Consider the following 24,860-nt stretch of genomic DNA (forward strand, 5'->3'; position numbering starts at 1 on the left):
GAAACACATTGACAGGCTTTGTCTGTGAAATGTACGGTAAGATCTCTGGAGCCCATAGCTGTTCAGATCAATTGTCATCTGAGCAGGAGCAAAGGGACTACAGAGGCAAGGTCAGAAGAGCAGTAGTCAAACACTTACAGGTCTATGAAAATAGATACTTCATCATTCTATGAGCCTGTGTGACAGCTATATAAGTTTGCAACTTGTCTTCAAAGAGCCGACAAGCCTGTTTAGAAAGCAGTTCCCCCATCACCCTGACATCTGTCCTTCACAAGAAGGAAGGACACTTCTTTCACATGACAAAATCACATCCTCTCAGACAAGCTGCCAGTCAGTGCTGCGTATCAGTCCTCCTGCCTCACCTTCGTGACTGTAATCTTCTGCAAAAACTGACTTCTCACATATCTTCTTATTGAATGATAAAGAAATACAATATCACCTAAAGCAAATCAGAGAGTGAATCAGGGCAATTAGCAACACAATGTTCAGGCTTGCAAAAATCTTTTCTGCTCCCCCTGGAGATTTCACCAAAGCTTTCAATTTTTTCTTCCATTCCTCAAAGCAATTGATGGCAGCAGAAGAGAGAAGACGAGCACCATTCTCTTGTAAGAGTACCAACAATGGTCTTGTAACACAAATACGACAAATCTTTGAGCCATGAATTATCCAGCTCTTAACAAAATCTCTTAACGCATTCTCCACAGGTGATAAGTTAAATGAGAAAGTTGCTTGAGCCAACCTGGGTTGTTTCAGCTTGCATCATCATTTATTTCACCTTCCACCGATGCTGATGGAGCCAGAACCACGGCACAAGGACTCAGCACAGTTGTGCGCATGGAACTAAATGAAAATCAAACTGACACAAAGCTGCTGCCTCCCAGAAAATGCTTTATTCTGTCCACACGTCAATAAAATTGCAAAATGGATTCAAGGCTCTCCCTCCACCCTTTTTATTTCTCTTTTTTTCCCAGTTGGACAATTGCAGGTGGCTGACAGCTCTATCCTACCGCTAACTAAATAGAAGCCCTATTGAAAAGCATCAAGAGCTCTGTGTTCCCTCAATTTAATATCCCAGCACCAGCCAAGCAGACTCTGAATCCTGCCAAGACAAACATATGGGACTTGGCAAAAGGGGAGGGGGACAGTTTCTGGAGACAGCCCTCCAGTCTAAACTTCTTAAGGAGTCGATATAAACATGCTTTTATAAAAAAGGTGCTGCCTCGTCTAAAAACACAGATTCAGGGCAAAAACACTACTACCTTTCACCCTCTCTGTTAGTTTAAGGTGTGTTCAGTTCAATGACTGTGCAAAACCTGCGTCACAGCTACCTGCTGCTCGCTTTTTTAATCCAAAGATGAAAACTTTTTGGAGCCACACTGAACACTGGTTGTTTGATTGGAAGAAAAATAAAAGCAAAGAAGGATGCTTTGCCAGCAGCACATTTTGCTTTGCCTGCCTCCACCAAAACAGAGCTACAGTAGGTGGAAATTGATTCTAAGTTTCCTACATATGTCACTCCAAGGTTATGCCTTCAATGCACTATTCGGATAATACACCTCAAGCCACACGGCAGCCATACTTTGTCAACTATCAACCGATCCTCCAGGTTCTTCGTTAAAAGCATTTATGCAAGGTAAGAAGAGTGGCATATTCTAGTGGTTTCTGAAGCTGAACCCTTCACTTCATGATGCGCCATTTCAGTTTGTAACTGTTATTTTCCAGAATTTCTTCATGCACAATTAATACATCTATTTTGGTGTATTTTTGAGCTTTTGCTGCAGATAGGCACAACTTCAAACATTGGGCAAAGAAGATCCTGCTAGATAAAACATTTTATAGTCTCTTCTTTCCCTTTCCTTCCCTAAGTATCATTTTGTAGTCATTGCTCACAGCAGTGCTTCATACCAAAAATGATTAGCTCAGCCAACCTTCTAATATCCTCAAAGAACAAGTCATAAAATCTCAGTTCAGTGAGACTTCTTTGAATAGCTGGAGTCAAGTGACTTAATAGATACATACAATTCGCATTACTTAAATACAAAACACATCTGGCAAACCAAGATAGAGTTCCCCTTCTGTTCTTCATGATATTAGGATACCTCTAATGCTCACCTATGTTTTTCTTGATTCTATTTTCTCAAGTTATTGCTTGCATAGATCAACATAGTTATTAATCAAAATAAATGAAAGCAATCAAATAGCACACATTTCATTCCATTTATGATATTTCATAGTAATTTAGCCTTACTGATCCCTATTAGCACATTGCATGGAGGGCAGCTGCTAGGCTCTACCAGTCCCAGAAGGACCATGATTCCTCGCTGCCATGGAGCACATGGAGCTCGACCTTGAGAAAGAGGGTACCAGCAGGAACAGCTTTCCACCGCTGAGCAGGCTTCAAAAAACAAAAGGGCCAAAAAATGAAACAGACAAGTGAAGACCTGGGCTGTGCAACAGGCGGCTGGAAAGAGGCAAAAGCCTCGAGAATGGACACTGGACGTTGATACACAGCTTCAGTCTTCCCTGCTGATCAAACAGGTCTTTCCATTGCTTGTTAACGCAGCTGAAAATGTGACAAATGAAGACTGTGATGACACCAGAACTAATACGATCCCAACCATGTGAAGGCGTTAGCAGAGGAAAACACACAGAAGGAACTGGCGAACCTCAGAGAGGCAGCACCACAACTTGGACAGTTTCCAAACCTGGTGATGGCACTGGCTGTCTGTGGGACTCACAGTGGGCGGCACAGTGCTCAGGCTGCCACCCATGCTCTGCTCCTCCATCACATGGAGGGACCCAGATCCCTATTGAGGCCTGTCTCTCAGGGCTGGCAGGAGAGGGTGGAAGCTGTCCAAAAGGACATACTTCTCTTGCTGCACATCTTCTGCATGTTAAAGTATTTATGGCCTCGACATACTTGGCATATAAAAAAATACTACACATTAGAAGAATGCTGGAAAAAAGCAATATGGCAGTAACCTGCACATTTTGAGAAACAGATGTTATTGATACAATTGCTGGGTGCCTACAGAGGGAGAGAGGAGGCTTGCAAATGAAATTCCTTCTCCATCACAGTCAGGCCTCCAATCCCCACAGACCCCTCCAGGCCTTCCTGGGCTCCAGGCAGACACGGCAGCTTTGAGGCAGAACACTCACACTTGTTGGCTTCCTCAGCACCAACAGCGTTTGAGCTGCTTCTAGTATAGGAAGCCGGAGTGCAGTGGTTAATTTTTCCTCTCTGGAAGATGAATGTGATGAAAATATCAATGTTAAAGCAAGTCTTATCTGTTGTAGAACTCACTGCAGTGCATTTCAAAATAAAAGCAAGAGCTCCTGAATCATTTTACTCTAATTTCTTGAAGGCTATTAAACACAGACAGCAAAGAGAAGCATAAGACTTTTCTTGCTAAAGAAGCTCCTAGAGTTACTCAAAAATATCAGAGAGTTTTGAACTGGAATACTGAAACAGTGCACGCTGCTCAGGTTTCACAACCAGTTGAATTATTCAGCTGATCATTTAACATCAGATTTTTTAAAAACAAAAAAACCTCTGCAGATACAAGGAAAAATGTTACTTGTTTGACAGAATACCAGGAGGAACACTCAGAAACGGGATGAAAACTGAGGAATGTTTAATATCCTCTTCCAAACTACAGACACAAGTTAAGAATAAGAAGCTAAGATGCACTGAAATCACCAACATCAAACTGACCAGGAACAGTACACTTGTTTCCTCAACTAGAGTTCTTTCTGTGAATGAAAAGCATGTTTGTATTTAGAACTTTTCTAGGATGTTTTGTGTTATATGAACAATGTCAGCAGCTTTCTTTTACGATCACTAATTTGACGCTATCCTGTGAAATATAATGCAGACAAAAGCCATGCACAAATAACCATTCCACAACATAGAAAGGTAAGAACTAAGAACACAAGGAAGAGATCATGATCTCTGAATGGTCCATTAAAATAGCAAAGAAAAGACAGAGGATGGAGAATTCTACTATATGAACTTGGATCAGAACCACAAAGATCTCTTATATCTGTTTTTAAAGATTAGATACTAAGTGCAACGATCAACCAAGAACATAATGAAAACAGTAGGTTGGAATCGAGCCACCCTAAAAGCATGGTGCTGTTGGAGTCCTTGGCTGGTAGTGAGCTGTACCACCTACAATAAACAGGACTCCAGGAGGGATAGTAAAAATGACTTAATGTTCCCACAGAAGTCAGTAATAACACAGAAAATGTACAGGACTTAAAACTACTCCATGTTACTATCGGCATCTCATGCAAGAACAGAATCTTCCCACAATCTCTGCTTGGATTTCTGGAGAACAGAATCACTCACAAGCTCTGGTTGATGAATCAGCAGAGAGAAGCAAAAGACATTCAGAAGAGTCACAAAACTAACCAATATTCTGTTTGACTTGCACAGAATAAAAGAAAATAACAGTTCCATTATCAGGCCATTGGGCTGCACTAAAATTAAGCTTTTAATGCTCTTCTACAAACATACATTGGAAAATTCCTTTATGCTAAAATTTCTCATGCTTGGTTTTAATCCAAATGTTGGTCTCCTTTTTCTACCTTTCAGAAAATCTAAGAAAAATCAATAGAACCCCTTAAGAGTTACATGAAAGCAAAAAGAAATAACAAACTTTGATTTTATGTGGAAAAATATGTCTCTATTTTTTGTCCTTGGAAAACCCACAGAGATTCATTTTAACAGCTCAAAACTGGCATGCAAAATGCTTTGTCCTTAAAGAAGGAATTGTGGTTTTAAAATATCGGTTATTAAAAACTGAAAAGTATGTGTGGAACACGGTCAATGCAGGCAGGAGTCTCACTGAGCCCAGCATATCTCCATGGAAATACTTACTGAGTACGAGTTCTATCTTTGTGGTGAATATGGCTCTGTGCTAGTGGCTACGTTATGGCAAAGACATACGCAGCAGTGAAATTCACTTCTCTGAAAGCAGCCAGAGGTGTATGTACCACCACAGCCATGCACCAAAACTATGCCTGATGGCTCTGTCTAGGGAGGCTCAGGAGAAATGAGAGTGAAGAAAGAAAGGTAAGGAATCCCTGCCTCCTCTTTTAAGGCTGAACTGCAATGCAGACTCCCTGGGGAGAGAGATCCCAAGGCCCCCTGAAGCACCACTGAATTCTCTTCGAAAAGCTTCATGGTTGTCCTGACACTGAGTGCACGTCTACATTTCAGCACCGCAGCAATCTGAATGTATCCCCTCATCAGTGACATTCGTGTGCTCACATTAGCAGCAATCAGGAATCCCAAGTTATGTAGTACACATCATATGACGGCATTCGGCACTGCGGAAGACAAAGCCATCTGAAGTACTCCAACACTGACAACACCTCTCCCATCTTCTAGGGCATTAGGTACCTAACGCTCAAATCCATGAGACAGTACCTCCCACATGGCACCTACTGAATTCCACCAGAAGGGCAATTTGAGTCATCTTTTAGACTCCTTCTGACTCTTCCACACTGCATTTATTAAGTTGAAGCTGATGGGTTTATATCCACCATCTTCACTGATTTTAGAGGTTAGCAGGCTCATACTGAGGCTTTCCAGGATGCTACTTTCTGCACCATTGACTCTACTTTCTCTGCCTATGGAGCTTCTTCTACAGATCGTTTTCACAAACACAGAATAATAATTACACAGCTCTAGAATAGACTGAAAATAATCAAATGTGATTACTTGCATGCTCCTGAGAAACAGGACAGACACTGGACAACTTGACTCAATCTTTACCGTTTTCATTTCCACAAGTATCGGCTTCCAGGGTTTGCTAATTTATATTGCAAAGAGCAAATAAATGAGCTTTGCAAGGCACTTGGGCTTTCACCACAGTCAAAAAGTGCTGTACTCAGAGGTCCTTTGCTATATAGGTCTTAATGCTACTGGCAGAGCTATCAATGCAGATAACACAGACATTCCCTACATAAAAAGCTTTCCAAGATAGCAGAAAACTGTCAGGTTTTGGTGGCTTTTTTTGTTTGTTTTTTAATGCCAGAGAAAAGAAACACAAAACTGATGTATTTTATTCCATTCAGAAGCTAGGATGCACCATTTCAAAGTACTGAACTGCCAAAGTGAGTAATATTTCCAATGGGCTCATTCTTTTCAACTGGATCTATATTTTTTAGGCAAAACCACGTGAAAATCCCTCAAAGGAAATGCAGTTTTAAACGTTAGCAAGTTACTCAGGTAATAAACAAGAAAAGCAAATGACAATGTGATCTGCATGGGGTTAGAAAGTTAATTTATTGCTTCACTGCTACTGCTTAGAAAAAAAATAGTCAATTTTATTTATCAACCAAGATGCAAAAGCAGCCCATGAAAACTAAGGATGAACTAAGCATGAGTTATAAATCTAAGTGAAATAAATATTTTAGCCCATTAATAACAACAACAGTGCCTTAACTTTATCTATCATTTCAAGAAATCCATGATGAAATATGAGGTCAGGAGGTCAAAGGGACTAACTTATTTCCATAACTCTTTCAGAGCATGGATCAGAGAGCGATGATTAACTTCTGTTGGACCCACCGAATAAGGGAAGAACCTGCATGCAGATGGTCAGTTTCTACAGCAGACAAGCCCAACTTGACTCCCTTCTGCTATTTCCTTTTATTTCAGTAATGCTGCACGAGACCTTCTAAGCTGTCTTGTTTCTCGCTCCTTTGCAAACCTCAGACCATTTGGCTCTGAGGTCAAATTCCAGATACAAATAAGTATGGTGCTGAATAAACAAGGAACATGAAAAAAGGCATTACTGAATATGGCTTCTGTATCTCTACGCTACAAAATGCGGTTTCAAATTCAGCACAAACACTACAGTCAGTAAGAGCTTTGAGAGAGGTTACAAGGATTAAGTTTTGAGAACATTGACTATTTCAGTATCTATTTACTTGCTTTTACTGAGACACATACTTCACTACATATGATATGTAAAGGCAGAATGCATATGAGCGCCCAATTCATGTGGACTATATATGTTATCAAGCATCCACAGAAGTTACACAATCTGGTTTTTATTACTGAAACTATAAAAAAGGGTTGTTCTTTCTAATTTTAATAAGCTTGGGCTATTTTATAAACTGTTAGTTGCGAGTCTCCAGGAATAAAAAAGTTGAAGCAGCATATGTTACTTTGGTAACAAAAAGCAAAAATCCAGAAAGGAAATTATTTGTCAAACTGCCCTAAAAACACTGGTTTGTAAAAATACATATGCAAGGCTGGAGGGTGTGATTCAGAAACAGCTACAAAATAAGATATCCAGAGCAGCTCCCAGTCAACAGAGATTTGCTTCGGGCCATTTTTAACCACCTTCACTAAGAACACTATCATTTAACTGTGCTCAGATTCACCCTCTGATGTGTCTCCACCTCCCCAAACATGAGCATATCTTCCACATGCCAGATGTGCATAGAGGATGCACACACTGCCAAATGCAATAGTACTGGCTATTACTCCTTGTTGGCTTTTGAGTAGGTCTGCATACTTTTAAATAGAAGTTACTGTTTAAAGTTTTTTAAAGTTTTTTACTATTTAAAGAAGTTACTATACTAAAAATCAGCAGAGAAGATGCAAATACGGGTAATATATAAATTCCCATTTTTCTGCTTCAAAGCAGACTTCTGTCTGCTCAACTAGTTACAGCTTCAGCTCTGAGTCTTATGATATAGGACAATATGAGGAGCACTGATTGCACTTACACACAGCAGGTCCATATATCAGAACCATAAAATGGCTTGAACTTAAAAGCCCACCCGGTTCCAATATCCTGCCATGGGCTGGTTGCCACCCACTGGATCAGGGGGACCCAGGGCCCCATTCAGGCCTTGGGCACCTTCCGGGGTGGGATGAGGTATCCATACCTTCTCTGGGCAACCATATACCACCTGATGCTTTGAATCCTTTCAAAAGAAGGCCAGCAGCTCCTTCCCTCCTTGCACCTCAGCACACACACTCCCTGTGGTCCTTCTGCACCTCCCATGGCCTTGATAAGAGCTGCATCAACTGGTACAGCTACAGACCATGCAACCATTTGCTTGTGATGAACTCTTCATTCAGACAGAGGTCTGCCAGTCCATTACATACAGGTCTTCTGGAATTTCAACTTTCTATGTTCAGATGAAATATTCTTTAAAGTCAGCTAAACAATTATGCTTTTCTGTGGATTCCAGTCAAGGCTGTTTTTCTAGTTTCCAACCTGCCTTCTTTTTTGTTTTTTTCTTTGGTATCATAAAACGGTGTTATTTTCATTTTCTTCAAGCACACTTTCAGGCAGGACATCATGTTCATTGCTGCTGCTCCAGCCAAAGACATACAGAAAGCTTAAGAAAAAATGAGTAGTAGAAGCACCGCGTAAAAGACACGGCAGTAACGGTGTGGGCAGCAGTCATCGCTCCTTAATTGAAGGATGAGGAATTATGCAGGACAGTGAAACAGAAGAGAGTGATTTCACTTTCATCCTTGCTTTCAATAATTTAAAATCCTGCTGCCACTCTCTTGAAAGCAGAATAGAGAACTTGTTTTAAGAAAAATATCAGAACTTTTTTTCAGTCTTCAAAAAGTGTCAGACAGATGCTTCCTGTGAGCACATTCCAAAAAGAAAAAAACAACAAAAACCAAAAAAAAAAAAATCCAACTAAACCACCTTAACCTTTCTTGAACAGTCATAGCTCAAGAGAGAAAACTGCAAAAGACCTATGGAAAATGATTTCCTCCAAAACCTACACAAGTACCTGATATGGCAGTCACAAGATAATGAAAGAAAGCCTTCCTCCTGGATCCAGCAACAGGGAAATACCTCCCATCCCAGTGTCATCAGAGAAGAAACACTTACCCTCTGGTTCCTGAGTGCAGCCAGGACCACAGATCACAGAATGACCTGGGTTGGAAGGGACCTCAAGGATCATGTAGTTCCAACCCCCCTGCCTGGCAGGGCCACCAAACATACACCTTTACTAGATCAGGTTGCCCAGGGCCCCGTCCAACCTGGTCTTGAACACCTCCAAGGATGGGGCATCCACAGCATCCCTGGGCAGCCTGTTCCAGGACCTAACCACTCTCCTAGTGAAGAACTTCCCCCCAACATCCAACCTAACACAGGCCAGGAGGTTAGCTTTCAGCATGAGGTACTTATGCATCAAAATTCCCCATTCTGGTAGAAAAAAAGCTTACTGGCCCTGCCAGAGTCTATTGCAGGCCTTCAGTCAGGTGACAAAAACAACTGCAAAACTGATCTTGTGAAATTTGGAAGAGATTTTGCCTACAAGAAGGGCTCTCTCTGCTAACAACCAAGGAAATCTTGTTTCTGCCTTAGTTATTACAAAATTGCTGGTACCAATAACAGTTGAGATTGAGCGATCCTTCACCATGTGAAAAAGACATTTGCTTTGCTAAGCTCCTAAGCATTTGCTAAATGGAGTCATGCTTCAGGAAATAGGGTTGTCCCCCTCTGAGGTGCCAACAGATAATGAAGGCTTGCAATTCTTTTTAAGGTCAGCCACAGCAGAGCAGGGGCTCAGCAATTCTGTCAAAGCTTTTTGAAAGATATTTATTACAATTTACGTGGATTTGTTGGAGGTTTTGAAAAGAGAAAAGGTAGCAATAGCAGTTATGAATATAAATGAAAGGGACTGATGCAGTGTGACAAAGACAGCCCTATGTATTCACAAATGTTTTTCTGTGTCCGTTTCCCTTTATTTTTTCCCAGACCCCCAACATGTGTTTCATATGCTGTCTTAGTCTCTAATTTCTTACTTTCTTAGTGCCACTCTCCATCTATGCAATGCTGGTGCACCTAACTCCTTGTGCAATACAAGGATGGAAATAATCCTACTGATACAGAATCATTCCGTAATGCTTTGGGAAGGTATTCCAATGAAAAAGCTCTTTCCCTAGATGAAGTTGTACTTGACACAGTTGCTTATGGAAAGAAAAACATATTCTTGCAAAAGATAAAGACAGACAGAAACAGCTGGGTTGGGCAAAACACCTCAAAACTTTGGTAGCATGAAGAGTAGTCTGCTGGAAACTATTCCCTTATTCAGTCCAATCTAATTTCATTCTGCAAGGATCCATCTGTAGAAGGAACTCCCAGGAGGAGAATACCCTTTCAGCCTGCCTAGGAAAAAGCACATGAATACCTTGTACACCACTGTGCTTTAAATGCACTCAATCCCGAGTTCCACTTGCCCTGCTCTTTCTGAGATAGATGGAAGTGAAGGGAAGCAGTGGGCTGATGGCATATATGCCATCTCTATATATGTCCCATAAGAACAGTTTCCATCCCTGCTAATGCTCTGAGTTTCGCCTGGGACTGAAGAAACGAGTTCCAGAGAAGGAACAGTTTGAAGGCAACAGGCCAACACGTCAAGATATTCCCAAGGCTAATTTACTTTTGAGTTCATTTCTTCAGTCCAGTGCCCTCAGAAGAACGGGACAAACCTCAGAGCATCCTGGTCCTCAGACCTCTGTATCAAACTCTGAAAACAATATAGAAGCCATCAGATCATTTCTGCCCTAAGGCAAACCTAAAGACAAAATTATTGTTTTGACCTACTTTAGATATTTGTTAAACTTCACTATCAATTCTGTTCCAAAAGTACTTTGTCGGTCATTTCTGTTATTTGAGGACAATTGCTCCAGAACTAGACTGTTGCACCAATTAATTATTTACACCCCACAGGATGGAAGTATCACAGGTGACCAAGTAGATCCCAAAACCCAGAACCTCCAGAAAGTCATCATCAGGACAAGACAACCCCCAAAGTACAGGGCGGGTTGAAAGGTACTCATAAGGCAGGACTATTTCCAGGAAGGTACTATGTTACATGCATACAAAAGCATCTGAGAACATGCACACATAGTATCCTTGCCTCTTAAACTTTTTGTCAACACCCTGAATTGCACACAAAACACGAAGGCACAGACACCCTCAGTTTGACCTTGCTTATACAACCAAAGTAGCGGCAGTTCCTAATGGTGGTGCCTCAGATGACAGCAGCACAGTCCTGCACGTAAAGCTTCTCACTGCACATAGGTCATTTGACTATAGTCTCCCCGCAGCAGGAGGATCTGTCCTTGTGGTTCTGCTCTCCATCACAGAAAGCAGAAGGTGGCATGGTATAAGCTAGGCATAACTATCTACCCAGGAATGCATCCTACAATACAACCCATCACGCTGCTTCTAATGCTCAGCACCTGCACCTGCTCCTCCTGGGCTCTGCACAGCCTGGGAAAACATGGACACGAGCAGATTCAGTACTGCTTTGAGGGTGAACTGAAGGGAGAAAATTTTTAAGTATGCAAAAACAGGAGTAACTTTCTCTTTTCCCTCTGCACAGCCCTCATACCTCAAAAATGCTGCAGTATGCACACTCTAAATGTAAAAGTGAAGGAGCAGTTTAGCAAAATTTATTTTCCTTCAAGTTTAGCTCAAGAAGGGCTGTAAAACCATGAATGTTCTGTAGGGACACTCTTGGAACATAGATGCAAAACTGACCAAATTATGCACGGGAGATGTTTATTTTCACATATTCATAGTCATAAACAAGCATCCCTTTCATACCTTAACTGCTTTCTCGTCTCTGCAAGGCACTCTATCAGGGAAATGAAGAGTAAGCCAAGAGATAAGAACACAGTCATTCTGTTCTGTAACACACGCACACAACACCTTCAGTACACGTGGAATTAAAATACATTTTAGACAAATTTCCTTTCCTTAAAATATGCCACACCAAAATATTCAAAAATAAACTACTTGCTAATAAAGGTGATTTTCTACTTTAACTGCTACATCCCTTGAGAAACACGAGCTTTTTCTCTATGTTTGTATGCAAGCATGAGCGCACACACTGACCCTCCAACATCATGTACAGAACCAGAAGGTAAGCACAGGGCATAAAGCAGACACCACAGCCTTACTGGAATAAGCTAAAGAATTGAGTGGGGAAGGAACTAAATGACGGTTAAAGCATCAAACTATCGGAAAGGAAATAGGACCTTTTCCAACAAAGCAACAGATGTGAAGTTCTCTCCTACAACAGAGATCTATGAAATAGACTGGTGGCAATGCTTCACTTTCATTGAAGTGTAAGAAACATGTGACAAAATCCTGGGCTTTGTTAACACAGAAAGTGATTTTAATCAACCCATCAGAAGCTGGGACATTCCACTAGAATTAAGGCACACACAAATATCACTGAGTAGCGTTACCATGAATTTGACTGAGCGGCTAAATGGACTGCACCAAAGCCAAAAACACACAGCATTAAGTCATGTGTTCATACATACGTTACCTGGCTAAAAACATGGAAAATGTCATAAACACATTCCTTTTCAAACGGACATGCTCTTAAGTACAAAAATGCTCTTTTCTCAATTGAAAATAAGCTTCAACACTGTTAAAACAGACATCTTTTTAAAGTTGGCTGTTCTTAAGCAAGCTTAGAAGGTTTTTCCCCATTTCCTGATCAAGCATCACTCACACCATGGCTTGAAGAAGGAACTTAAAGCGTTTAATCTTTGGACAGTTTGTATAGGAGCCTGTCAAGACTCTTGAAAAATACACAAAAAAAGTTGCAGTATCAAGTACAGGTGCCCAGACTAATTCCAGTGCCCATATGACAGCAGCAAGGCACACAGGCCCCACTTTGGGTTCTAGAGGAACCAGCATTTGTCCCAGTTTGGAGCAGTGAATTACTGCAGTCAAAGCAATGAGGGAAAACACTGAGTTACTTGAAAGGTAGACTCCAAACCCTTAAATCTGCTAATGGTCCTAGTTCTTTTCTCTCACCTTCTCCTGAGAAATAATACTTAGTGAAAGCTGCAGGAGAGGGAAACAAACTTATTTATGATCCAGTTTCTCATAAGAAATGTGTTTTCAGCTCTTTGTTCATACTCCAAATCCAAGAGATTCGTGACTTGCAAAGTCCCTCCGCTCTTTGTTGTGGTAGGAGCTGCTCTCTTCATCCTCAGTTGGGCAGACAGGCACCATGGCATAGGGATATTTGATGTATTTCATTCTAGTTGTTAGTTTAGTTTCTGTCTTTTCATCTTAATCAGCCCACAGTCCCAGTTTTTCCTTTTTCCTCACAGGGTTGACTCTGCATCTCTCCACAGAGAAGAAAAACAGTTCTTGCTAGTGGGTTCTCTCCACATCAATGAGACCATAAGGCCTTTCATTGCTGTACTCCATTTTAAAACGCACGACAACTTTTTCCATTTGGAAAACCTATTATTCAAACTGATCGTACATTTCCATGCTATGAAAGGTATTTGTGCAGCTCCTTACATCCTGGCCTAACTCGATCTACATTAAGTCCATAGTAATACTACTGCATGTCTATTCACTTTTTCCTATGACCACACAATCCTTGGAACAGCACGGAGACAGAACTGCAACCCATAGGAAAATTATCATTTCAGAAGAGGATTTAATGGGTGAATCAGCCTCAAAAACATGAACCATATAACTAAGTGGAAACTCTGAGCACAGTCCTTTTTACTACAAACAGTAAGCATGAAGCATGGAGGTTTCCCCAGTTCATCATCCTCAAGAGGGTAGGCAGAAAGTCAGGATGAACAACAGCAGTTTCCAAAACTATTTGCTGAAGCAAAGAGATTCACCCCACATTTCTGAAAAAAGAGCTTTCATTTCACTTGGGTTTCATTTTACTTTGGTAATGGGCTGAGCTGACAGTCCTGAAGAACAGGGAGGGGAGACAGAGAGGGTTAAGAGCAGAGCTGGGACTTGGGAGCAGATGTGAGGTTCTCCTTCTCCTCAGCTAGTTATGTCACTTTTTGCAAAGGTCTCCAAATGGCCCATCCATCTACTTCAGGTATCTGTCTTCTCAGGACAATACAGGCACAAATCCTTTGGTGCTCTACTGCAGCAGAGGAAGTTTCACAAAAAATGAGTTTTGGTCTGAGCTTTGAAAGGACAAAAAAAAAAAAAAAAAGGAAGTTCTTGCACAGGCAAGGGGAATTTGTTCTAAGCAAGAATGGGACAGATGTAACAGAGGAGGAGAGAATGACACATAACCGCTAAAAGTCAGGTTTCTTCTGAAGCAGAGGCAAATCTGTTGTGAGCCCAAATCCGGCCCCACTGCAGTAATTTATAAAATCAAGCAAGCAATAAATGGAGCTTGAGCAAACATTGGCATAAACTGACTACATTACACACTCCGAGAATGAAGCAGTAGCTTCCCTTGAGGGACAAACTCACAAAGAACCAAACTAGAAACATAAAAGCATCTTCCACATTAAATCATTTTACACTGTATTGACATTTTGCTTCTCCCAACTCTTAGCGTCTTACATAAGGAGCTGGAAATCTTGAATAACATGATGACACTGCATTTTTCCAAGCTTTTGAATGTAGAGAAATCCCCTTTACTGTGGGCTACCATGCCTGAGAAGTCTCCATCGGCCTCTGGGAAGTGCTATGTACCACAGCAGTGACAGGGATGAACTCCAAGCCCAGACTAATAGCAATCAAAGGCAACTGACCCAGCGGCATGCTCTGTTGAGTCAGGAAGACTGACCGAGGTTCCCAGGCCAGGCCCGTCAGTTCAGAAAGGCAGCTGCAACATATCAAGCCCAGTTAATAAGTCTGCAGGGCTGCCAAGAACAGTGAAATGCAAGTGGTAAGAACAGGCATGGCAGGCCAAGGGAGTTCACTGCAAGGATATAATTACTGTGGGAAGCGTGCAACACGGGAGGTAGCGCAAATATAAAAATGTTAAATCAGTCTGAGATACTGCTACCATCTGCACTGAGCAGCACACGGTCAGTATGCCCGTATATCTCCACAGCTGCCTTCTCTGTGCTCCCAGAATGTGCCAGATTACAGATGTCTGCTCAGCCACAGCCCGGCCTGCGGAAGTGCACTGCTTCCCACGCCATTCTCAACCTGGAGGAGAGCTCATGGGGTCACAGCCCCATTTCCAGCCTCAGGACAAGTTTCATACTCCCTGAGAACACCCACACCTCTGCCCATCACAGCTGGCTCACACTACATTTGCTGAGGCCGCTGACAAGCCATGATGCTTCCATCCCCTTCCTGCAGCCCACACCCAGCACGCATAGCCCTGCTTGACGATGGATCCCTGGTGACACTCATCTTTAGAAGAGATTCCCATATGCTACAGGCTCAGCAGAAATCCAGCTGTTCGTCTCCAAAATACTAAAAACTGAGAGCAAAGGATCACCAGCTCCTAGAAAGCTATTTCATCATTTAGTAATGTAACCTACCCAGCATGGATGAAATCATGCTGAAACAACACATTAGTGCCAATACGTGAACACGAAACCTGCCTTTATTCAAGACTTGGTGGAACAATGGGTAATAAGAAGAATCTGAAACTAATCAAGGCACCTCAAAACTGTTTAGATGCAGGTACGCACTTAAGGAATGTTGTTAAATTAAGCATATTTTTAAGGGTCTTTCTGAATCAGGGCTTAAATCTTCATGCAAGTTTCTCTAGTCTGGCTTTCTCAAGCATATTTGCACAAGGGAAAGTAACTGCGCACATCTCTGCACATCCTTCCATTTCAACACTTCAAGGGCTCTGCAGCCAGTAATGAAAAGAATGCTAAAACCACTGAGAGCAGGCAACTCTTATTAGCTTCTATCATGAAGTTAAGACACAGAGTCAGACAAACATTTGAAAAGTCCCTGCTTTTAAGAGATCTGTACTAAGAAACTGCAGTGTCAGATGATCACAAAAAAACCTCTCAGGATATGCAGAAACCCCCCCAAATACCAACAGCTGAACATAATGTGCATAACAGCACTGTCTGTAATGGCTTCAAAGACATACACAAGTTTCTTCATGTCTTGATATCCTTAGAAGAAAGAAATGAAAATAAACAAGTGAGGAATCATCTGTCACAAATAATGATAGATTCTTGACAGCTTTCCTGTCTTTGAGGATTCTGCTGGTTCAACAGCTGCATGTGAAAAGCCAAGCAGCCTCCTGAAGGGCTCTCATTTGCAAACAGTCATTCTTCCAGATGAGTGTCTGCAGCACTGAACTTGAAGATAGTGGCTGTTGGGGAAAGTAAGTCACGTTTTTCTTGGCAGCTAAAGTCAAAGATGGAAAACACAACATATTGGGGTTGGCGCTTGCATTTAAAGGTAGAACACCTAATGCTCTGATATGAAACGCAAGGCAACATCCACACATTCTTGCATTCCATAAAACAGATCACAACTCAAACAAGGAGACATATGCCTACAGAGACATAGTAAGTACAGTCTAATGCATCACATACCAACATCTGTTTGGGTTTTGTTGCAGAAGGAAGAAAGCTACATGAGAAAGTATTTTTTCCTTTTTTTACAATACAGAAAGTAATTATTTACAACAAAAGCAGAGATTCATTCAAAAGCTTCTACCTTGTTATTTCCCAGTGTAAAGTTTGCCGTGTTCTCTTTATTGACAGCCTGAAACACCTGCAATGTTTGCTTGAAGTGAGTCATTTTCTGTGTCTTCAAAGCAGGAAAAGCACTGCGCCAGGCACAGGCAATCTTTGAAAAATGCCTCCTTATGAGCTCTGCTTTGAATTGACTGACTTCCTCCACCTTTAACATGTAATTGTTTTCCCAGCTTTCTATAACCATATGCTGATCTAGAAACATACATCCACTCTCTTAGCAACAAAACTGCAAAGCCAGATAGGCTTTAGTAATTTCTGAACAGTAAACTCCTCAAAACCATTAAACCTACTATAGCATCTTGGAATAGGAAACTTAACCACAGAAGTGAGGAACTAACATACTGCCCCTTGTACATGCACTTGGAAGTAGAATAACTTCAGCTGCCTTGGTTAGGCATATGAATTAGACAAAACATTTCATTTAGTACATTGAGGCACAAAACTTGTTCCCAGTTACCCAAAAGAGAAGGCACCATTAACACCACCTGACAAGCTAAACTTGGTGATCTTCACAGGTCCCCTCCAACTTGGAACATTCAATGATTCTATAACATAAGGCCTTTTGTTATTGTTTGCTTGCATAACCTCTGTGAGGAGAACAGAAGGGAATTGCTACTCAGATCTAAATAGGGAAGGGGCTGGTGCAAGTCAGGCAGGAATGCTTGCCCTAACCCTTTGTAACGCTGACTCCCTTTGGTCAGTCTATGCCTAATGAGATCAACAGCTGAAGAACGCTGAGGTGAAATGTTGCTGTACAGGCACCAGCAAGAAGGAAACACAGAAAGGAAGCAAAACAAGAAGTGGGAATGAAAACTGGAGAATTGTGAGTGTGTGAAGGAAGATCACGGACTTTGCAAGCACCACCTGGTTAAACTGAGCCTCCTTCCTGATCTCATCATGCTCATACAACGATATGATCCTCCAACCCTGCCACATATTCTACTTCTGAACAGTTACTAAACCAAAACCAAATAAAGAAAAGGCAAACTGGACTTAAATCTAGGCTGTTGTCTGTAAACTGATTTCATCACCTGCAAATGAAAGTCACTGAGAGCTTTTCTCCTTCTACCCTTCTCTGATAAGAGATTACAGGCTTCAGTTTCCGAAGCCCACAGAGCCAAAGGATGCTGTTATTTTCAGCTCATGAATGAAAGCATGACACAATGATAACTTTCTAGAAAAAGCATCAGGTTTTCCTCTCATCAGCACTCATCCCTTCCCAGTCCTGGATCAACAACACTGCACTGCACCAGCATCAACTCCACACAGCTGCCATGGCAGAGCGAGCCACACTAATATGGACGTACAGAAGAGATAAAGCCAGTATTAATTACAGTAAATATCAGCTATAGAAGACTAAATTCAGCAGTGAGCTACAAACCACACCTCCTGAAATGAGAGACAAGTGAGGGCCTCCCCATGTGCTATCCAGACTCAGAGGATGATTTTGCTTGACGACTGCAACTCAGTTACAAGTTTTGCTGTAACGCTGTCAAGTATTTGACAAACTATAATTATTTTGACAAGAAATACTGCCATTGGGATCAAAGTAACTAGAGAAATACAGCACAGAAACCCAAGGAAACCCCAGCTTTCTGAAATGCAGCATGGTCTTACAATGCCCAAGTTAGAATTAACCTTACAAATCTACTCGTCCTGAGTTTTACATATGGAAAATATGAACCAGGGTTTATTTTATTATTATCATAAGCTGACACATCTCTTAGCATTTGTCAGTTACTCACTGAAGCTATTTTTTTATTATTATTATTATTTAAGCACAGGAATGAAAACAACAGGCAGCTTCTCCATGACAAATTAAGTGTTCTTTTGCAACGACAAGTGCATGCACACGCATGGGATCTTTGTAACAAACTGTTATTTTCAAGGGATATTAAACAGATGGGAAGATAGGAATTTGCAAAACTTATGGCACGCAGATGGCTATTCCAGCAAAAGTAGATATGTAAACTGTTTCATAACAAAAGTATTTAAGTATTTTGTTTTTTAAAACGTAAGCTCAGATTCAGGAAGAGCCCATAAACAAAATCGTGCTCTACTAGTGTAAATGTCAATAATTTTGTATACTTACAATGAAGTAATCAAAATTCAGCACCATCATGTTCCTCATAACCTCATACATCCAAACACTGAAAGCAAACACTGAACAATATGGAATACTATTATGAAGTAAAGGTTAATGCAATATATAACTTGGCTCACCTAACAGCAGGTGACGTAGGAGTCACAGCTAAAATCTCCTCACACAAACTTTTTGAGGTCTTTTGCCAACCAGTGGAAGCCAAGTGTTGTGGGTTTTTTTGCTGTTATTGATCATATCAAGCTTACTTTATAAGCTATACAGCGATTGAATTGTAACCATAGTGATTCCTTTTTCTTTTTCCCAGAAGATAAGAACCTGAGGAAACTACACTGACAAGTGCATATATTTCTTTGAAGTCAAAAATAAGCCTTTTGAATAGACATATGGCCCTAGAATTTCTCACTGTTGTTCCAGTTTTTGTTAAGCCATATCATCTCACCCTTCACATATTTAGAATACACTGAGGATCAAGTATTCTAGCTTGGTTGTGAGAAGCACATTACAGCAGCAGAGAAGACAGCAATGCTAACGTCTGATAATCCAAGAGCTGCTGGGAGAGAAGAACAACTTAAATGTCATCAATCTTCAAGATTATTTCACACTCATTTGTTTAAAGCTCCCAAAGACTACTACAACAGCTAGGTGAAGTAAGCAAGCTGAATTGCTCCAAAAAGCTGCCTTTCAGCACAAGCTGTTGTCATTACAGCTGCACAAAGCAGGGAGCAGTAAAGCTGTTGCTGTAACTCCTTGCCAGTCTGTGAGTGCCTCAGCAGCAGTGCAAAATGCAGCACAGGGGCCAGAACGTCCACTAAGATCTGCTGCTGGCAGGAGGGTCAGCCAGTTCACCCCTTCACACCACACATGTGCTCTGATGGTGCCTTCCAATCCTGCCACGTGGTAGGCGGCTCAGGGGCTTGAAGAAGCCCCTCAAAGACTGCACAGGACAGCTTGCATTGAGATGAACAGAGACAACAGTGACTTCAGGAGCATTTACCCACTCTTCTCCTTAAGCAAAAAGCGCATTTACCTCTAGTTCAGCCCCTAAGACCGTGGAAAGCACCTAAGGGGCTTCTCCTGGGTGCTGTGAGAAAACAGTGGCAATATGATGTAAAACTCAGAAGCCTCCTGTTCTTTAGGATCTTGCTGGTACCTGCTGGCTTCTTCTTCTACATGCAGAGGTTTGAGAACACAGAAACTACTTCATTTCAGTAACTGAAAACACAACACAAGAAGCTTGTCAGCCACATGGCGATCCCTGCTGATATTGCTGTACCCCTTAATCTAATTCCATTTAATCCAATTTACTGTCTTAAAGTGTTCTGGCACTTAACGCAAGAACTTCATTCAGGATTACTGATAAAACATGGCTCTCAGCCTAACAGTCTAATTCACTGTCAAAGTAACATCCAAGGCTCTGCCTACCTAGGGAGATGTCTGCATGATCTCTGTGAACACAACACACAGTCAACAGACCCCACTAAAAAAACAGAAGGAAAAAAAAGAAGAAAAACTGACAGAGGTTGATAGCCTAAGATATAAACATCATCAGTGTTTTCCTTCTTTTAGTAAGGAAAGTCAGGGAGTTCTGGTTGTGCACAGTCCTACGCACTGAATGAGGAGTTTCAGACATTTATGCAGATAGTCACACAGCGACTGCTTTACCTGAAATAAATTACGTGCTGCAGAAGCTGGGAGGTTTGCTAGCCAGCACTTATCACAAAATGGAATCAAATCATTAACATCTCTGGCATGTGACAGGAAGAGGGAAATCTATTTCCAAGAAGGGATTCTTGTTGCAAACTTGTTCATATGATTCCTCCCCTGAATAGCAGTAGAGTAACCACTACATTAATCTTCCTGGATGTTGCAGCCATGTTCCACCACTGCTCCTGCTACTTATAGAGCACAAGGTAAGTATTGTTAGCTTTCTTTACCGCATGATTGAATTAACGAATGGTATGTGTACTCAATATATTCCAGTCTTTCAATATGGGATTTGTGTACCAGGCCAGTCACTGCAACTGTTGAAGCCACAATGAAATATCACGCGTTTTAACTAACACAGCAACCAGACTGGCACAGTTTTGAGATCATTTATAGATGTGAATCAGTCAACTCTCACATGAGAGCTTCAGATAAAATAGAACTACACATCAAAAAAAGAAAAAAATGCCCACTTCCTTAATACATCCTTTAGATTTTAATTTATTTATTTTTTTTTTTTTTTGCCATTTTTGGACAACAGGGCACCCTGAAAATTTGATACCCAAAAAGTAAAGAGTGAAAATTTCCATGCCAAATTCTAGGCTCATTCATTTAAGTGTTGAAGTAACTGAACTATTAATTTTCCCATTTGTAACACCACCTCAGGAAAGTAACAAAGAAAGCCAACAAATAGCCTTTTTCATTCCCCTCTGTATCACATTAAGGACTTTGTTTATCAAACTGAGAGGAATTATCCTGGATTAAATCAAAGGACTATGCATAAACGTATACTGAGTTTTTCTAAGATTCTCTATGTGAGACCATTAGTACTGTACAGTGAAAAGCAACAAAAGCTGAGAACAAAGTGACAAAACACCAGTCATTAATGCCATTAAATAAGCCTTACCAGACCATCACAATTGCTAATAGCAACAGAAGCTCCAGGGATGTCAGTTATGTCACCCACGTAAGCGCAGTTGGTCCACAGGGGCTCTCTTTTCCACAACCTCTCTGCAGTTCTAGTCTGACTTGAGTTACCAGCATCATTTCCATTTCCAGTTTCCACAGAGTCTTCGTACCACTCCACAACTGCCTCAGGAGCCACTAAACGAGTGTTGGGTTTCAGCCGGAGATGGAATTCCCTTCCAAATGCAGTGACGTTAAAATACAGCTGTTTGGGGTTCTGGGATACCTCCCGTGTTGATCTTCTTTGATGGCTTGCAGAGAGTATATTGGAGATATAGCTTCCGTCTGCATTGGTACTAATTGGAATCACTAACCCATACGGTCTCGGTCTGCTTTTTGGTAATTCTGCCAAGAGAAACAACCCAAAACAAACTGAAATTAGAACAAGAGTACAGAACAAAACCTTAAGTACAGATTCAGAACTACAGAAGCGTGTGTCCCTAGAAGAAACAGTAATGCAAAGATGCAGCCAGCCACTGGCCTGACTGTAATGGACTACATTCATGCACAGAATGCTCCAGCTGAACACAATATGATATACATCACAGAACTACTGTGCCTGCAGACCTATGTCAAATGCAATGCATGCTGTACCCCTTTGCCTCTCATCTCCACCGCTGGTATTCCCAGTTTAAGATTCCTGCTAGAGTCTAAACCACCCCGCTGATGTGTTTGGCTGAAGAACAGTAACAACCTGTGAATGTTTTTATAATGGCGAGGGACAAAGTCACTGCATCAATATGTGCTAAATTATCTGTTAGGCAGTTAGTCTGGATAGAAGACATGGCCAAACGCTCTCTTTACTGTACACTAACTTACAGATCTTCACCTGGGTATCTCACAGCAAGGCCTTCAGTATTCTTATCACATCAACTGTTCTCATAAACATGCTTTGTACTATTATTACATGAACACAGAGAGGGCACGTTAGAAAGAAGTGTATTTATAGATCATCATGTTATACAAGCTATAACAAAACAGAGATAATGAGATGGGAAACACATTTCAGCTACAGGAAAAGCACCCAGAGCATGCCAAGGAGCATGAACACAACAAGCTGTGCCCAGGTATGCACATCAAATAAACACACACCACAGATGCTGGGATGCACATTAGGCGCATGCAAAATATCCTCCTTGTGCCAAATTTGTCAAGAAGCAGGTCTTTCATGACTCTGTTTTCATAAAGCTGGCAGAGCAAACCCTGAAATATTCATTTATATTTATCTGGGGAGTTCCCTGGGGTTTAGGTTTGCTTGACAGCCAAAGAAGAGGCAGCAACCTTTCTAACTCTCCTCTAAGAAACGCCAACACTGTCACACGCCTTAAACAGAATCGTTTGCTCCCATGGCAAGGTCTCCACAAAGATACTGAAAATCAAGTGACAAGTTTGGTATATAGCTGCAATTTAGATGCTAATTTCTGAAGCCCCCCCCCCAAAAACAGAAAAGACAAGAATCCAGTGGATATCACATCACTGACAGTAGCACAAGCAACAGGTCTTCCCTCTACAGGAGGGAAAAATCTAATAAATCCTCTTACCCGTTAACTCACTATTGCCTTTCCTCTGCAGAACTTGAATAATGGAATTCAGAATTAACAGATTAGCTGTCTTTTTCCTATGCTACAGATTTCCATCTAAATCTCGCATCTTCCTGCAATACGCAAAAGTCGTAACTATAGCAAAACAACCATTATTGATCACACTGCCCAAAGCAGGTACGTCCAACTCATGGCCCACAGGCTGGTTGCATGCAGCTCAGCACAGCCCCAGGTGAGCACCCATTGCTCAGCACCAACCAAACAGCAGAACCCACTAGGTTCTGAATTCACCTATGCAAATGCAACACTTAGGAAATAAATAAATAAAGGCCAAAGGCAACTTTCTATCTTTCTGTGTAGTTGGTTACCTGGATCTTCTGAAAATAGCATTCTTAGCCCTAGAGAATAATTATTTTCCCTTTCCACTCTCTGATACTATTAGACACTGATGAGAAAAGCATGACTTTTGCTCAGAGAAAGGTTTTCTGCTTATCACATTCAGCCCTTCATCACGACACACACATGCCTTAAGGTAACTGTACACCACTGTACAACCAAGTTCATCTTTTCTGCAAGACCCTTGCAACCTGGGAGTAATCAGGATATTCGGTGTCTGATTTCCATCCTGTAAAAGGAGAAGGAGACGCATTCCCAGGTCAGGTCATGCTCCAGGCCAAAACACTGCTAAGAAATGCACCAACTCTGAAGCCTTATTACCTACGTGACAGTTAAAAAGACACTCAGGACAGAATTATTCCCTAGTTCTTTTCCAGAGAGAACTGGCTAAAGCACTATTAGAGTGATATTACTGTTCCTTTCAATTTAAAGGCCTCCAGGGTTGAGTAGCTCAGATGGTACCACTAAGTGCCACTGAGAATTCCTTAAATAAACATAATTAAATGAAAAATTTTACCCATTCTCAAGGTGAATCGCACTCGAACTGAAAATTCATACGTAGATAAAAAGCTCAGTAGCTAATACCCTTTTCCTGGAAGCAGCGGCTGCTTGTTTTACGAGACTTGCAAGTTCAACTAATAAATTTGGTAGGAAAACATTCCTTAGGGCTTCATACAACTGTTTTTTTTCCTCTGGTTTGCTTTTATTCCAGTTACTGAGGGGGCTGACTGAAAAATAACGCATAGCACTAACAGAAGACAGAATTACATTTAAGTTCTTGCACTATAAATATCTTAATGCAACACATAGATGACATCCAGTTTGGATGGGGCCTTGAGCAACCTCATCTAGCTGGAGGCACGTGGCAGGGGGTTGGAACTGGGTGAGCTTTGAGGTCCCGTCCAATCCAAGCCATTCTGTGAACCGACATACAGCTACTCAACAAACAGATAGCTACTATATGTCAGGGAAGCGAAAAGTTCCTTATAACTTTTGTTGATCTGAAAACTTCATTCATGTCCCCCCACTACTAATCACTGTGCTTCTTAATAGGCTTTTTCACCATACACTTACAAGTTCAGGTTCTAAAAAAAATAAAATAAAAAAATGAGCATAGAGCTTTATGTAATTAGACATCATGCCAAGAACAGGAAACAGAGCTCCTGGGTCGTAGATCCCAAATAAGTAAAAGCATAAACTTTGATTCTCACATGACATCAACAGTGTGACTGAGCGCACCCTAAGCAAGTCTGCAGATGACATCAAGCTGTGTAGTGTGATTGACACACCCAAGGAATGGTATGCCATCAGGAGAGACCTAAACAGGCTCAAGTAGTGGACCCAAGTGAACCTGATGAGGTTCAACAAAGCCAAGACTTTGCACCTGGGTTGTGGAAACCTCTAGTGTCCATACAATCTCAGGCTTGTGAGTGAGAATGCAGCACAGCCTTGTCAAAAAGGACTTGGGGGTACTGGTATATGGCAAGCTGAACATGAGCTACTTATGTGCCCTCACAGCCCAGAAAACCACCCAAATCCTGAGCTGCATCAAAAGAAGAGCAGCTAGTAGGCCAAACAAGGTGATTGTGCCCCTCTACTCTGTGTCAGTGAGGCCTCACTTGGAGTACTGTGTCCAGATGTGGAGTCCGCAGTACAGGAGAGA

At 41.4% G+C, this 24,860-nt stretch overlaps 1 protein-coding gene across 9 annotated transcripts in view; it reads right to left on the reverse strand.

The window, feature by feature from the left end:
• The window catches only part of ADAMTS3 (ADAM metallopeptidase with thrombospondin type 1 motif 3), a 114,987-nt gene that overhangs the window by 82,736 nt on the left and 7,391 nt on the right, over nucleotides 1–24,860 (reverse strand). For 6 of the 9 annotated variants that reach the window (XM_015861762.3, XM_085546859.1, XM_015861759.3 and 3 more), the window contains one exon: nucleotides 21,202–21,605. In XM_015861762.3, coding sequence (XP_015717248.2) covers nucleotides 21,202–21,605 — 404 coding nt within the window. Of the gene's footprint in view, nucleotides 1–19,617; nucleotides 19,803–21,201; nucleotides 21,606–24,860 lie in introns of those variants that run through there. The other 3 variants (XM_015861764.2, XM_085546856.1, XM_085546857.1) reach the window with 2 other exon arrangements.

This window comes from Coturnix japonica, chromosome 4 (genome assembly GCF_054131305.1).
Source record: "Coturnix japonica strain WE chromosome 4, WE-NBRP24, whole genome shotgun sequence".
In the NCBI taxonomy this organism is placed as follows: Eukaryota; Metazoa; Chordata; class Aves; order Galliformes; family Phasianidae; genus Coturnix; species Coturnix japonica.